Below are 14,668 nucleotides of genomic sequence, written 5' to 3' on the forward strand. Positions count from 1 at the left end.
TTCCAGAGTGAAGTACACACTGGGAGAGAGGTGGAGGCACAAAAAAACTAATCCTAGAGGGGAGTCCAGTGGGACGTTAGAGACGAAGAGATGGGACTTTTTTTCTTTTGAATCTGTTGAAAGACATTGGTCGGCGATTGCGTTTTAAGTGGTGATTGCTGGCAGTACTTTGGGGTGTTTGTTTTGTTTTTCTTTTGCTATGCGCCGGATCCCTGCGGGAGCTGCTCACCCCGCCGCGGGGGGATGAGCATCCCCCGGAGCGGAGCGGCGGGCCGGACTACAAGCCCCGTCATGCCGCCGCGCGGGCGGGCGGTAGCGGCGGACGCGCCTGCGCCGCCAGACGTGGCAGGAGCCCGCAGCGGCGGCGGCGGGTCCGGAGCGGGTCCGGAGCGGCGGCGATGGCTGTGCCGGGGCAGGGCGGGGGGGCTGCGCGGCGCCGCGGGCGGCTCCCGCTGCTGCTGCTCGGCCTGGCGGTGAGTGGCGGCGGGCGCGCCCCGGGGCGGCGGGGGGCGGTGCGCGGGGCGTCCCCCTTTCCCCGGGCCGGGACGGGACGGGGGCGCTGGGCGCGGCCGGAGGAGTTGGGGGAAAGTTGGGAGCGGGACGGGCCCCTCGGGCTGGGCGCGGCGGCTGCCCCCGCCGGCCGCACCCGCCGCCGCTCCGGGCGGGCTCGGCACGGCACAGCCCGGCATGGCTGGGCTCCGGCAGGTCTGCTCCCGGGTGTTCCCCTGCCCTCAGGCGTGTGCTGCTTTCTCTCCCTCCCTTTCTCAAAAAAAAAACCCAAACCAAAACGCAGAGAAAACCCACCCCGGCGTGCGGCGGCGTCTCCCCGCGGCTGCGGGCTGGAGCCCCGGCCGGCACCGGCCCCCGGGGGCTCGGACCGGCGGGCGCTTCGTTCCCAAGTTTCATGTGCAAATCGGTGCCGCGGCGGCGGAGGTTTCCTCGGCGCTGGCTCTGCCGCAGCAAAGCTGCCGCGCTCGGCTTTGTGCACCTGTGCGCGGGTGGCCGTGGGCAGCCCCGCCGCCCCTGCCTGTGCCTCCCGCCAATGTGGCGCTCTCCATCTTAGTGCGTTCCGGACGATCTGGGTACGTTTCATTGAAATTAACACCAAGTGGAACACCCCTTCCCTCAGAGAGACTCCGAGACTTACAGAAATATTTTCAAGTCTGATTTTCCTTTTTCTTATACATAGGATTTAGCATAAATAGCTCAAAAGATTGGCGAAGGCATGCTTTAAAGCAGTACTCCTTTATTTACTTTATTGGCACGGACTACAGTTCTTCCTTCTGCCTGGACAAATAGAGTTAATAATTAATGAAAAATTACGTTAGTTTTTTTACACACGCGTGATCCGAAATGTATTTGGAAATGCATGACCTAGGAGTGCTTATCTAATTCATACAAATCCAGTGTGGAATTGCTAATTTCCTTGAGCTTATTCTGTATTAATATTAGAATTGCTGTTGTGGGATGGAAAGCATTGGCCCTGCCTGACGTAGGCTTTTGCCCCTGGCAGGGGCCCAGCTATCAGCTCATCCAGGAGGAGGGAAAAGAAACGCTGTGCATCCTGCACAATTTTTATTTTGTTCTAAGCTTCATCTAGAAGCACAGACCTCTGGTACCTGCTATTTATTTATTGATTTCAAGTGAAACTGAAGTCAGGCTGAACTCTTCCTAAAATGTTGGAGAGGTCTTAGTCTGGGTTGGTTTTTTTTTTTGCCTGTGGCTCATCTTTAATATACACAGTACTTTTCTCAATGATACTTGTGGTAGCATATTCCTCAGATTAAGTGTATATTGTGGACTGAGTGGAGTTACAAGGGAACTGAATTTTTCCTTCATTTAAAATGACTAGACATGTGGAGTTATTTGTGGTATTTCCTTCTATGTCCACTGCAACTGTCAGATCGTATCTTACTGTAACATTCATTTTATGTTAATGTAAGTATTTTTCTGTGATTTCTTTCTGTAGGTTAAAGGGGTTTTTTTTCCAGCTTTCTTCGTGTGAATCTGTTCCTAACTATTCTAGTTGCCCTTTTTTGGACCTTTTGTATTGCAGAGCTGGTGTCTTTGAGATGAGCAGAGTGAGCCTGCCGTTGTCAGTGAAATTATACAAAGCTATTATAATTTATCCACATTATTCTCTCTTCCCCCTCTTAATTTGCCCCAGCATTTTATTTGCTCTGTGATGCTGCATGCTGAGCAGATGTCTTCATTGAGCTGTTGATTCAGCTAATTCTTTCCCCTTTGCTGTGTACAAGTAGTTTAAATTATTTCTTCCAATTTGCATTATCTTGCACTTGAAGGTGTGATTTTTCATCTTGAAATATGTAACTCGCTGTACGCCAGGATTAAAAAACTAGCCTACAGCTGTGACATTGCAAAACCTGCTTTTAAATTTTTCTTGAGTCAATGTTTGCAAAGTGAGGGAGGCTGTTAAATCAGGACGTTCTCAGTGTGCACAGTTAAAGCATAGGTAATGCCAGCTGATTGGTAGGACAGAGGTTAACGAGGACATTGTCTTTCCTTCCAGTCTGTTGTTTTTTATGTACCCACACACGATTTTTTTCTTTTTTTTCTTCTTTTTTTTTTTTTTTTTTAATTTTCCTGGAAGTGCTGAGGGCTTGCAATGCACCTGGGACAGCAGCTAGAGTCGTGCATGCATAGTGCTCCTGAAAATAGGGCTCACTTTTAAAGTAGGACCCAAATTTGGAGGTGGCTTCCGAGAATTGAAATCCTTATCTCTGTAAGGCTTCCTGCATTTGTAAAAAGAAAGCTACAAATCTGGATGAAGAAAACACCTCAGTATCTTCTAATGGAAGATGTTAAGTTATCTTCTGTATCACCGTTAATGCGAGACACACGTGAGGAAGGTGCTGCAGTGATCTCTGCCTGCTGTAAAGTTTTATTTCTTGAATGAGTTGGAGAGTCATAGGGAAGTTGTGGTTTAACTTTAGAGATACTTCCCTATTTGATGTGTCAAGTGGTTGACTATATCTCATGCTCGAAGGACTGAATTTACTGTTAAAGGCATTGAGGAGTTTCTCACCAAGGTGGATTTGCGTTTCTTCTGATGTACCAAGTACTGTCCTTTGTCTCACAGAGGCCAGCTGCTGCTTCCAACAGGATTACAGATCTGGGATTTGTTTGCTTTGCAAACACTGGTGAATGTTATCTCAGGCCAAGGTGGCAAAGGTCAGTTCGTCTCCTGAGTGCTGACTTAATGACAGAGAAACTGAGTCAAGAGAGTCTGGCTGACTTGCAGCCATTGGGAAGCAGGCTTCTTGACCTGGTGCCGTTCAAACCCGGTGCCTCAAAGACAGGCTTGAAGGAACATTTCAGGCTTCCAGCTCCTCAAGTCCAGGTAACGTCATGGGAATGCAGCAGTGAGCACTGACACGGACTTGTGAATCCAGGCCTGTGGGGAGGACCTGGATGTGGCTCGCTGTGTGCCGCAGGTGGCCCTGCAGCGTGGCAGGGGTGGCTTTGCCTCTGGTGAGTTTCTGGGCAGGGTGTGAGCGCAGCTTCACTGCAGGGCTCGGTTGCTGTTTCCTGTGGTGGCATTTGGGCTTAAACTTGGGAACGCCTCTTCCCATCCAGTTACTGTTTGTACTACAGGGGCTGCTTTGGGAAGGGTTTGCTGCAGAGAGACAGCACTGGAGAGGCAAATCCCTTCCTTGCTGTCCCTCTGCCCCACTCCTGCTTCATCTGTTCCCTCTTCAAAATATGGATTTGTGAAACTTGCCATGTAGGCCGTGCTCTGCCTCCTCAGATGCCCTTCCCAAATCAAACCTTGGCTTTCAGGCCTGGTTTTGTTACTCAGCTCTGTACCTTATGGAGTGATGTTTATATATTTGCTTTGGTGCTGAAATGCCTATTGACTTCAGAGGGCCTGGGATATTGCCACAAGTGTGGTGTGGTCATCAGAAGTGGTGTTTCTGCACAGGGGTGTGTTCATGACGTTATGAGCAACTTGTGATTGAAGTGGTGCTTGTTCTGTTGTTGACCATTTCTTTTTCTTTTTTGGTGATGCAGTTCATTGAGTTCCTTCATTTCAGTAAACTGGAGGTAATGAGACTCGCCTTTCTTAAGAGTTGTTTTGAGATCTGTTGATAGGAAAACGCAACGCAATTTGCAACCAGAATCACAAGCTAGCATTGCCTTGGATTTCTTGAAGTGGACAGGATCACTTTGGAAGTAAGTTATGATTTACCTTGGTCTCACCACTGTTTCAAGCTCTTGAATGGCAAAAAATTGTGATAGCAAAGTAGGCGTTAAGTTTTGGCACTTTGCTAGCTCAGAGTAGCTGTAGCATTCGTGAAGGGTGCTTTGATTTGTGTGCTTGCAAAACACAGATAGCAAAGGTCATCCCATTTGTGGCTGCCTTGATGATGTCCTGTCTGTTGTCTTTGGGTTTATAGTCATGTAGCATATTTGCTAAGTGATTGCAAATAGGCTCTTTCTCTAACCCTCCTCACTTTTCAGAAGATGGCACACGGTGAGCATGTGGTTCTAGGATCAGGTGCGTGCCGGCTTGTTCTGATGCTGCCTCCCTTTTGCATCTTGCAGATTGCTTCTTTTCTGTGTGACTCTTGCTCTAGCTATGTAAATTAAGCTTCCTCTCCTATCACCTGGCACAGAAATGTGAGGATTAATTAGTTAATATTTGTGCAATGCTTTGAAGATAACAAGTGTCATATAAAGTGCTAAGGATTTTCAGGTGTTATTTTTCGCCCTCTCTTCTTTGTAAGTCCCATTAATAGTGTTTTTGTCTTTTTATAGCATCTCCTATGTGCTCCTTGAGTAGGTGATACTTCTTTAAACTTCCTCAAAACCTAATTTTTAGTGGGGGATTATGTTGCATATGCTTTGCTCATGGTCTTAGCTTCTGAAGTCATCCAAATGTGCTTGTTTGGAAGTGATATCAGAAATATAATTTCATCAACAGCTTGTTTAATATATATTGCACCAATGCCTGCCTTGGAGAGCGAGTAAGCTTCACCTTCATAATAAGGAGAAAGTTCTTTTTGTAAGCATTAGTAATTGACCCTATTATAGTCAGTTGTTAATTAGTAAATAGTTGCACAGGTTTTCCTTCACTAAGCATTTGAAAACCAATGATAAACCATACAATTAATTGGCTACACACAGCCTGTAAGAACAGCCCTTAGTAGAGACTATTATGCCTGTAGCTTAAAACCCAGTGTTTAAGAACAATATGAACAGTAGAGTCTAGTCAAATCTTGACGTCTCCATGGTATTTTTTGCTATCTTCTATATTTGGAAAGTGAACATAGCAAGTACTCCATTAAGTGGAATGCTTTATTTGTAGGATTCTTCACCCTAAGTTAAAGAATACCAAGACACTCTGTGTCAGGATTTTAATTTGCCTTCTTTCATGAACAAAAGAAGACATGACACTTGCCTCTTGCAGATATAACCCACCACAATAAAATGTCAGCAGTGCTTTGTTTTTTTTTATTCCTTGAATGGCTAGAGGTGAGACTTAATTGATCTGGATTATATACAGAGTAAGAATGTGTTCTTCCATGGAGCTCATGGGAAATGAACAAAACCCAGGAAGTGTTTAATGGGAGAGTCTGCAAATGTGGGGCAAACCTTTGTTTTTCTAATGCTGTCGGTGTTCCAATGCAGAAGTTGTTGGTCTTCTGGTGTATCTGCCAGAGCTCTCCTCACCTGGCCGTCCCACGCTGCTGTGGGCCCTGGAGTCTCTGCTCCCTACTGCGGCCACAGGTGGCTTTTCGGATGAGCCGCAGATGATGTGCTGCACCTCGGTTGCAGTTTGGGAACCCCTGCAGATGTGGCTGGGAGAAGATTGTGTTGCAGTCCCAGCAGGATCGCAGGGGCTACTTCAGTTGTGACCCCTGAAACCTGAGACCCAAGTGCTACCCTTTCTCTTCTCTCATTCACATCATAAATTCTTAGCAGGCTTCCTAGAGGTACTGTTGAGTAAGAGAGATAACCCGTTTCCCCTCATCTGATTTGATTAAAATGTTTCTACAGCTATTTTGGATATTAATCATGAATGAAAACAGGGGACTGTCCTACTTATCACTATCCATCTTGGAAGGCATTTGTTACAAATGGCTCAGTGATCAAAGCAGCACAACCCTGAATGTAAATAGCAGCAGAGGGAGGGCTTGTGAGTGAAAAGCAAGCAATTATTGCACAAGGTCAAGAGTTGTTTGTGTGATGAACAAGGACGATAAAACATCTGCAGTCAAACTGTGATTCTTGTAAATAAGAGAGCTTTGGATTTGAACATCTTGTATTTTTAAGGGAGAGCAAATTGGGGGAAAGGGAGCAGCAGATCTTTTTCTCTCTTATGCTTGTCTGGAGGTGACTTAGACCTGGTATTTTCAGTACATGCACACCCCCTGCACCCCAGGACCTGACCATGCCATCGGCTGACCTGCAGGTTTATAAACCTCCACCACAGCAATACAGAGATGTTCCTTCAAATCCGTGTTCTGAAGTTAAGTGTGCATTCCACCACAGGCTTCATTTTGGGAGCTGAGTAGGAAAGGGAAGGTGAGATCCAGTCTTGTTCTTGGGATTTCTTGCTTGTGTCATCCCATCCTTCCCCCATTTTAGTGTAGCAGGGGAGATACTTTTTTAGAATGTGAACTAGTCCCCTACTAAAGAAATTAATTATGACATTAAATTCAGTCATCTCCATTACTGCTTGGAATTCTGAGGCAGGTTTGCTCTTCAGCTACGTTCCCATAAAATGCCTTGTCAGACACAATCTGTTTCATATGTGCAGGGTTGCTCATTGATCATATTTACAGTGGGTTGAATGCTGTTGTCCCAAAATGAGAATGACATCAGTGGATGGTTGAGCTAAGACAGAAATCAAAGTCAATGACTTGCTGAAAAATGGGCTTTTGAAATTGTGGTCGAGTGTGAAGCTGCGTCCCTGCCAAGCAGCAGTTGTGCTGGAATCAGTGTTGTTCGTGTCAGCCCCAGCTACTCTTGATGAATAGTGTGCAAATTGTCTACCTAATTATACATGTGTTAGTGTGGACATAAAAATTGTATGTTGACATATGGATTCAGGCACCTAAGCACTCTTTCAACCCTATATCCGTTTATATATATTTATGCATAATTTGTGTCCAGGGAAATGTATTTTTTCATGCTCTTGAGCTGGAAATAGGAGCAATAGGAAATAGTTTTTCTGTCGAGTGTATAATGTGACTCCTCTGATAGTGCCTCCTTATTTAATTTTGTTTTGTATTTTCTTGTTTTTAAAACCATGTGTTTTCATTGCTCTTGATTTAATATAAGTAAAAAAAAAAATATTCTCCAGACATGCTGCTTATCCTTAGCAAGAGACTGTGCTGTCACAAAGCTTTTGTGGGGAGCAACTCATAAATTGAACTGAGTTCTGTGGGAACAGCAGTTAAGCATTTATCACATTTAATTTGAATAATAAAATGTAAAATATGAAAATATGTTCTTGTGGCTGCTTGAAAGCTATTCCTTTTTTTCATGCTGAAATGAGATTCAGAAAAGAGTAAAAACTTGAGAAACAATCTCGGCTTTCTCAGATCCTTGATGATTTTGAGAAAACAAGGCCTGAGGGATGACCACATTTTTTTAATAGTGTCAGTCCTGGAAGTAAAATTAGCAAATAGTTATTTGCCTGTAACTCTCATTGCGTGTGGGTTTGTGAAAGCTCAAATGCTTCTTGGGTATCAGTTCTGAGGAAGAGGGGTTGTGGTGTGTTTTGCTGCTCTTTAACACTTGCGTATGTTTGGCAGCTCTGCAAGGAATTGCTGGAGAGTGGACGGGGAAAAAAAAATTAAACCTTTATGGCTGATGAGACTTCTTCCACCTCACTTGCAAGATTATATATTTAAATACATACTTTGATTTGAAGAGCAGAGGCAGAGCTAGAGTACACATGTTTTTGTACCTTGTGCTCAAATAGCAGTGTCTCTCAGCAGTTTTGGGTTGACTGTCTTGAGGGTTTAGGTTCACTTATGTTTTACTTGAGAATCCTTCTTGCGTCTTAGATCAGACACTACAGTCACGTGACTGATGTGCGACCTACACCGTAAAAATTCTGTGAAAATAAATTCAGGTTGAGATCTTGAGCTGGGGAAAATCTGCAGACTGGAAGCGCTACCAGATTTGCATTTCATAGTCTGCCATGTGCAGTCTGCCTTTTTCTGAAAGTCTCCACCAAAGCTTCCTGCATCCGAGGACACCGGGTGACTGCTGTACTAGTTCCAGCCCACCGAGCCAGCCATGGGTGAGGACTCGTTATGCTACGCATTGTGCAAACACAGCATGAAGTAAAATAGACCTTCCCTCATTTTTATTGCAGTTTCTTGTCACCATAACTGTCATGGGGCAGGGGTGGCACAGATGTTGCATCTGTTGGTCCTAATATGCCTTCTACTTTAGCAGGTACCAAGGTGGACAGCTTCTTGAGAAAAATGTTTGGAGTGTTTCTTAACTTTTCAGCGGTGGTTGTGAGTAGATTTTAAAGCTTTTTGGATCCTTAAGTGACAAGAGAGTTTAGCTTGTTTCTTATTTATAGAGTTCCATATGTGTGAATGTAGCACTTCCTGACGCATATGAAAAGAGGCTTCCTGCCCAGGAGGGACTGTCACCTTTCTTGACCTCTTCTTTTTTTAATGTGAGCTCATCTCCTGTTGTGCCCTGGATTTAAACAAGAAGCAGTATGCTTGATCGCGCAGCACCTGGCTGATGAACTCTCCTGCAAAGACTTTTGCAAAATGTCTGGAATAAATCTACCTGAGTCATATCTCACAATTAAAGTCATATAGCACAGTACATGCAAATAAGCCTTGTCTTTGCTGCCGCTTTGCCTGTGGGCTGTGCAGGAATACGAGCCTGCTTTTCTGTGAAGAAGAAGAGTGTGTATCTGCCTCCATAGGATTCTCTTTTCCCATCTTAATTTCGTGCTGTTGCCAGCATTACTGGCTGTAGCCCTGATGAGGCTGTGGCTGCTGGTATGGTCATCCCAGCGTTGGCTCTGGAGCACGCTGGGACTGGCATCAGCTGAAAACCTCTGCTCAGCATCACTTGTTTTCAGTGGAGCTGGTGGCGAAGGTTCTTTGGGAGATTTACTGATAAACCGGCCTCTCATTTATTCCCGGGTAGGGTCTTCATTGATTTCAGTGGGAGAAAGCTGGAGAGTGTGGAACTACTTAATTCTTATCAGTTTGCAAACACCATGTAGTGCAAATACGTATTGGAAGGTGGTGAACGTCTCAGCTCAGCTGATAACCTCCCAGTATTGCTGTGGCTGCCTCGGATGTGCAGTCAGGCTATCTCTGTCCGACTCAATGCCTGCAACTTGGGTTTTGGGGGTTTTATAACCAGGAAAGGCTGCAACATTAATCTTAATTAAAGGGAGATGATGATTTATTTGGCAGGGATGACTGATGCTCTTATATGCACTATGCCCTTCCCGGTGGGTTTTGGTCTAAACCATAGGATTGGAGAGAGCTGCTGTAGTAAAAATGCAGAAAAATGAGTAATGTGTATTGATTTAAAACCTGGGGAGGAACTGGGCAAAGTAACAGTGGATATGTGCAACATGATGTGCGTCTCCCTCCAAGCACCTGCTGTTCCACCAGCGCAGCGAGTTTTCTGTTAGGGGTAACACCAACAAGGCAGTAGTTAAACCTGTCACTATTTCCAAAATCCAATTTTTCAAGAGGTTTATAGCTCTGCCATTATAAGGAAAAAAAAAATCACTGAAATTGGCTAAACAGCCTTTCCATCTGGAAAAGACATGAAATACATGTTCTTCCAACCTATCGGTAGAACTGTACAGATGCTTTAAACAAAGTTCATAATACCATTTGGTGCCACATTGAAAATGGCCTTTGTGGCTTTTTTAGTCAAATTTTTTCTTTATGACAATGAGTTCATAGGCTAGAATATCCTTGTTCGAGTCCAGTTTTCTAAATGAAGACAGCTTCTAAAAGAAGCAGTCTGTAATTTCCCCTTTTACCTGCTGTGTTCCAGCCTTGGTTTCAGTCCAGTTTACAGTTTAGCCTTCTGTAACTCAAGACATAAGTAAAACTTTAGGACACTTGGATAGTTAAAAAAGTTGAGGTGAAGGAAAATGTTTTTTAAAAAATACTTCGGATTAAAGAGATCTGCTCATAAGTCAATGTTAGATTAATCCCTCCTGTACAGCCTCTGATTGCGATGAGTTTTGAGCAGGAATTTGTGTCTCTGTGTCACCCCATTTAGCACAACTGTATTTGTCTACTTTGATTGGCAACACCAGGTATTTATCTTGGAAAATACACAAATGATTCACAGGCATCAGCCTGAAGTAGGAAGGCTGAGCTCTGGACATCTGGATTTAGAAGACTGCGAGTTTGTCGGTTGAATTAAAGCATCAAGGACATTTATGCTGAAGGTAGGGGCTGACTTGCTAATAATGTGCTTTTTCCCTTCTCACAGTTTGACCACCTGGGCTCAGTGGTGGGAATCCTGCCTGTGGAGTGCGATAACTTGTTCATTCTATGCCTGTGCGACCTGTTGTGCTTTTATATTTTATGTTAAAGGTGTATCTTCCAGGAACTTTGAATTCCCAAACGTGTTCTGAGGTTGTTTTGGGGATGATCCCCAACTCAGCTCAGCCTCTCCCCTCTACCCTGTGCACCCCAAAACTCCCCCTCCCCTTTCCTGCATGTAGAAACTTCTGGCACTTACAAAATATGTTTTGTAGGTGCAGGTTTTGTTTCTGTGCCTCAGTGACGTCGTGTTTGCAAATAGCTGAATTTGTAATGAACTGTAGTGCCTGGGGCTGCGTGTTCTGACTTTGATTGGCTTAGTGCCTTGTTTTGAATGCTGCAATCTGTAATACACGGGATGCAAGAAGAACAGCCTCTTACTTCTTCGCTTCCACTCTGGACACATTTTCCAGCCCAGTTGGAACGAGACATGATCAAAATTAGTTCTGTAATTAAGAAAACATTGAACCTCTTGTGTGTGTGTTAGGCAAATGAGCTAGAGCTTTTAGCCAAGCAATTAAGTGCTAAGGTTTTACTGTAAGGTGAATGTAAACCAGTGAATTTCTCCAGCTAAGCTGCCCATAATCATTCCATTAGTATGAATTCAGTACAGTGCAGAACAGAGGCAGTATAGCATGATGGATAAGATTATGATTATTATCGAAGATTATTGCAGTACAAATGAGCAGCAAAGGCACCAGCTGAGGTTATGGTCATATTTTGATAGGAGTTTTACTTTATGGTAGAATAAAAGACAGACTCTGCTCTGGAGCGGTCATGATTTCAATAAACCAAATGATGCAACAAAAAAAATAATTTATTTGCAAAAATACAGAACTGAGATGCAGCAAGACTAGATGCTGTGCCTTCCATGTGGCCCGTGGAAGGCAAACTTGTTCTTGTGGCCAAGGCCCCGTGTGTGCGCGAGGCGCAGTGTGGCCTGTGGGGCACTGAAGCCCAGTCCCACACGCGGGTGGGAGAGGGTTGTGGTTGTTAGTGCTGTAATGCGGATGCTGAATTACTTGCAAATTCTGTTTTCATTTCCTTCATCTACTCTGTCAGCATGGGTTAGTTATTTTAACTTCATGGCTCTCACTGTCTTCAGTGGGATATTGAAGTACTCGATAGAGTGCGCCGAGCATTCTGAAATCTAGGGATAAGAGTGCTCTCAAAGTGCTAATTTTCTGCTTCTCTTGTTACAGTATATTAAATTTACATAAGAATTTTTATCTGGTTATCTGCCTAGGGAACAAACTTTTAAAGGGGGTGGCTTCTTAACTAAGACCATATTTCTTCATGTTGTGTTTATCTCATCGTTCCACTTAAGGATACTTGCTGGGAGTCATGTTGGTGCAGTTACAATAAGTCATGTGTATGGCTTTTTTTTTTTTTTTTTTTGGCTTTTGCTGATCAAATTGATATGATAGCTTATTTAAGGCAGCGTGTCTCAAGATTATGGAAAAAGGTCAAGGCAATTTCAAAAGCAGTTTGTATTTTGTTTCTCAGCATGGAAGCTGTTACTGATGCTTCTGGCTTTGTGTGTCTGTAGGCGTTCTTGCCGGCGTTCGTGTACTCGTTGAAGGTGTCTCCACTCATAGAAAAAATTAGTGACCACAAGGATTTTAAGAAGCTTCTCAGGACACGGAATAACGTACTAGTGCTGTATTCCAAATCTGGTAAGTCCTCCTTTTTTTTTTTTTTTTTGATGTCACAGCTCTTTGTGCCCAGCAAGGTTTGTGCGTTTGAACATTTGTGTGTGTGTTCTGTTACCTGTGTCCATGCTCAGATGACGAACGTCTTGGTCCTTACTTGTTCTCTCTTTAGTGTTTTCTTACGTGACTGCAAGGTGCTTCTGCATGACTACAAGGGCTTCTTCAGGACCTGTGTCCTTTGTTCTAACTCAGACACTCCTGATGTTTCAAGATGGGAGTAATCTCAATTTGGTCTTTTAATTGCTCTGTCACATTGGCAAAAATGTACTTTATTCTGGCTTTGTCTCCAAAACCAGCTGCTCATAATAGCTATCAGCCAGAGCTTTCTGCTGTGTTTATCACAGTAGTTTGCAAGTTTCGATTTTCTGGTGACACTGAAAGGCTTAATGAATAGTTATAGTACTGAAATCAATCTATCTCTGCTTCTGACAGCTTTGGGTGTCCCATGGTTGTCTTTCAACTGTAATTAACAAAATATAAAAATAAAAAATGAGCTGCTTGTGTAAGGGAGAAATGGCTCATTCCACGTTATGCCACCTGTCCCCTTAAATCTCTTGGCTGTCTTCTCCCACATTCATGCTCCTTTCTGGCTGTTCTCTCTTGCTCTTACCTGTTCGCTCTTCCTTTTACTCTGTTCTGTTCCTGCTGTACCTTTTCTCCATTGTCGCCTTGTTTGTGTTGGTATGGTGTATTGTGCGACAACATGTAAAGTCAAGAAATAGTCTTTAAGCTCTGTATGCAAGTGCAGAATGCTGTTGTGGATGTGGAGGTCATTGGACAGCAAGAAGCAAAATGTGTCGCTAGGATGATTTTCCTTAGTGCTGTGTTGTTTTTGTTTTTGTTGTTGCTTCCTTTTCCTTCCTGCAGGCAAACAATACAGGATAGTGCTTTGTTTGGGGGTTGGGTCCTCCCTTTCTGAGCTGTTGCAAAGGTCTTATCTCGATTAAACACAGTGATGTTGGTAGAGTTGCTTTGAGTTTATAGGGTGCCAAATTGAAGCAGTATGTGGTGACACAATATCCTCCCTCTCCCAATATCAGAGAATTTTGCAGACAAAAATGTGCAGGTGCTCTGATAATGAACTTTATTTCCTAAAGATATGCTTATTTTGAAACAGTTTAAATATCTGACTTATTTTTTGTTAAAATATTTGTGTTTTGCTATAGTGGGGAACTTTGAGTGCTCAAACTTGGCCAAATGGTTTTGTAGTAACAGGTTCAAAGTGAAAGCCATAAAAGAGTTTCTAATGCTTTTGATTTTGAAAGGGACACTTTAGATAAAAAAGACATCTGTATTATTCAGCTTTTTAAACGGAAAATTTTCTTTTTACGCCTAATATTTTAAGTGGCGGTTGCTTTCATTTTTAGAAGCACAACCAGAACACTTCAGCTCTGACACTCATCAAATAAATGTTGCCCTATGGGCATTGTTCAAAAGCTGTGTTGTGGAGATTTCTTTTTTCTGTATTTGTTATTTAATTGGTTGGTTTTAGTGGTCTAAAGCATTGCATGCAAAGCTGACTGTGGGATTAATGTTTCTTCCTAGAACAGTGATCCTTGCACAATTAGAAATCTCTTGCCTATCCATCACCCAGAAAGAGGGGAGGGCAAAAAAAAGAGAGAGAAGTTTGGAGGTGCAATTTTTATCCCAGGTATACATCCCCCAGCTGTGATGAGATGTTGGCCAGCATCTGATCATACTGCTGGAAGAAAGGCTTTGCTTCTCAGCTGAGCAAAACTAGATGAGTATTTCTATCTCGTGCAGAAAATTCATTAGTTTCAAAAGATGTCCTCATTTACAGGAGATGTTCAGTTCACCCTACCAGCTGGCTATCCTGCCAGGGCTGCTCAACTAGTGAGTCTTTGGGGACAAGTCTGTCCTGTCCCGAATCCTGATTTTTTTTTTTTTTTTTTTTTTAAGAATGTTCGTCAATTCGTTCCACTTTATGCACATGCAAAAAATTTCCTCTACATGTCTACGTCCCTGTGTTGGAGAGATGTGGCAGTTGCATGTTATGAGTATGGGAGAGTTTATTGAGAGCTAATGTGTGTGGGCTGGCGTCTCTGAGAGCATCAGGCCCAAGCAAAGGCTGTTGGATACAAAGGAGCTGTTTCTGGCTGAGGAGATTGTTGAGATAAAAACTGTGGAGGCTTAGAGATTATTTGAGGGGGCCATCACTAGCCGCTGGATCTGCTTCTGTACTCTGACCTATATAGGCCTTCACGTTCTCAAATGTCAAGATATTGGTCTATAGAGGCATTCGATCTGACTCAATATAGCCATTCTTGTATTCAATTAGTTGAAGTAGTTGTGGAGCAGCAGCAGTTTAAATAGATCTGCAAGAGGCTCTGAGTTTCTATTTTCTGTTTAGCAAGGTAGGAAACAGTCTCTGTGAGATTTTTCAGGGGAATTGATACTTGTTTGAAC

At 43.6% G+C, this 14,668-nt stretch overlaps 1 protein-coding gene across 2 annotated transcripts in view; it reads left to right on the forward strand.

The window, feature by feature from the left end:
• The first annotated feature begins 373 nt into the window (after nucleotides 1-373).
• The window catches only part of PDIA5 (protein disulfide isomerase family A member 5), a 102,379-nt gene continuing 88,084 nt past the window's right edge, over nucleotides 374-14,668 (forward strand). For both annotated transcript variants that reach the window (XM_065637841.1, XM_065637842.1), the window contains exons 1-2: nucleotides 374-473; nucleotides 12,079-12,205. In XM_065637841.1, the coding sequence (XP_065493913.1) occupies nucleotides 399-473; nucleotides 12,079-12,205 (202 nt within the window). In that variant the 5' untranslated portion in view covers nucleotides 374-398. The remainder of the gene's footprint in view (nucleotides 474-12,078; nucleotides 12,206-14,668) is intronic.

The sequence above is a fragment of the Caloenas nicobarica genome, chromosome 6, assembly GCF_036013445.1.
Source record: "Caloenas nicobarica isolate bCalNic1 chromosome 6, bCalNic1.hap1, whole genome shotgun sequence".
NCBI lineage: Eukaryota > Metazoa > Chordata > Aves > Columbiformes > Columbidae > Caloenas > Caloenas nicobarica.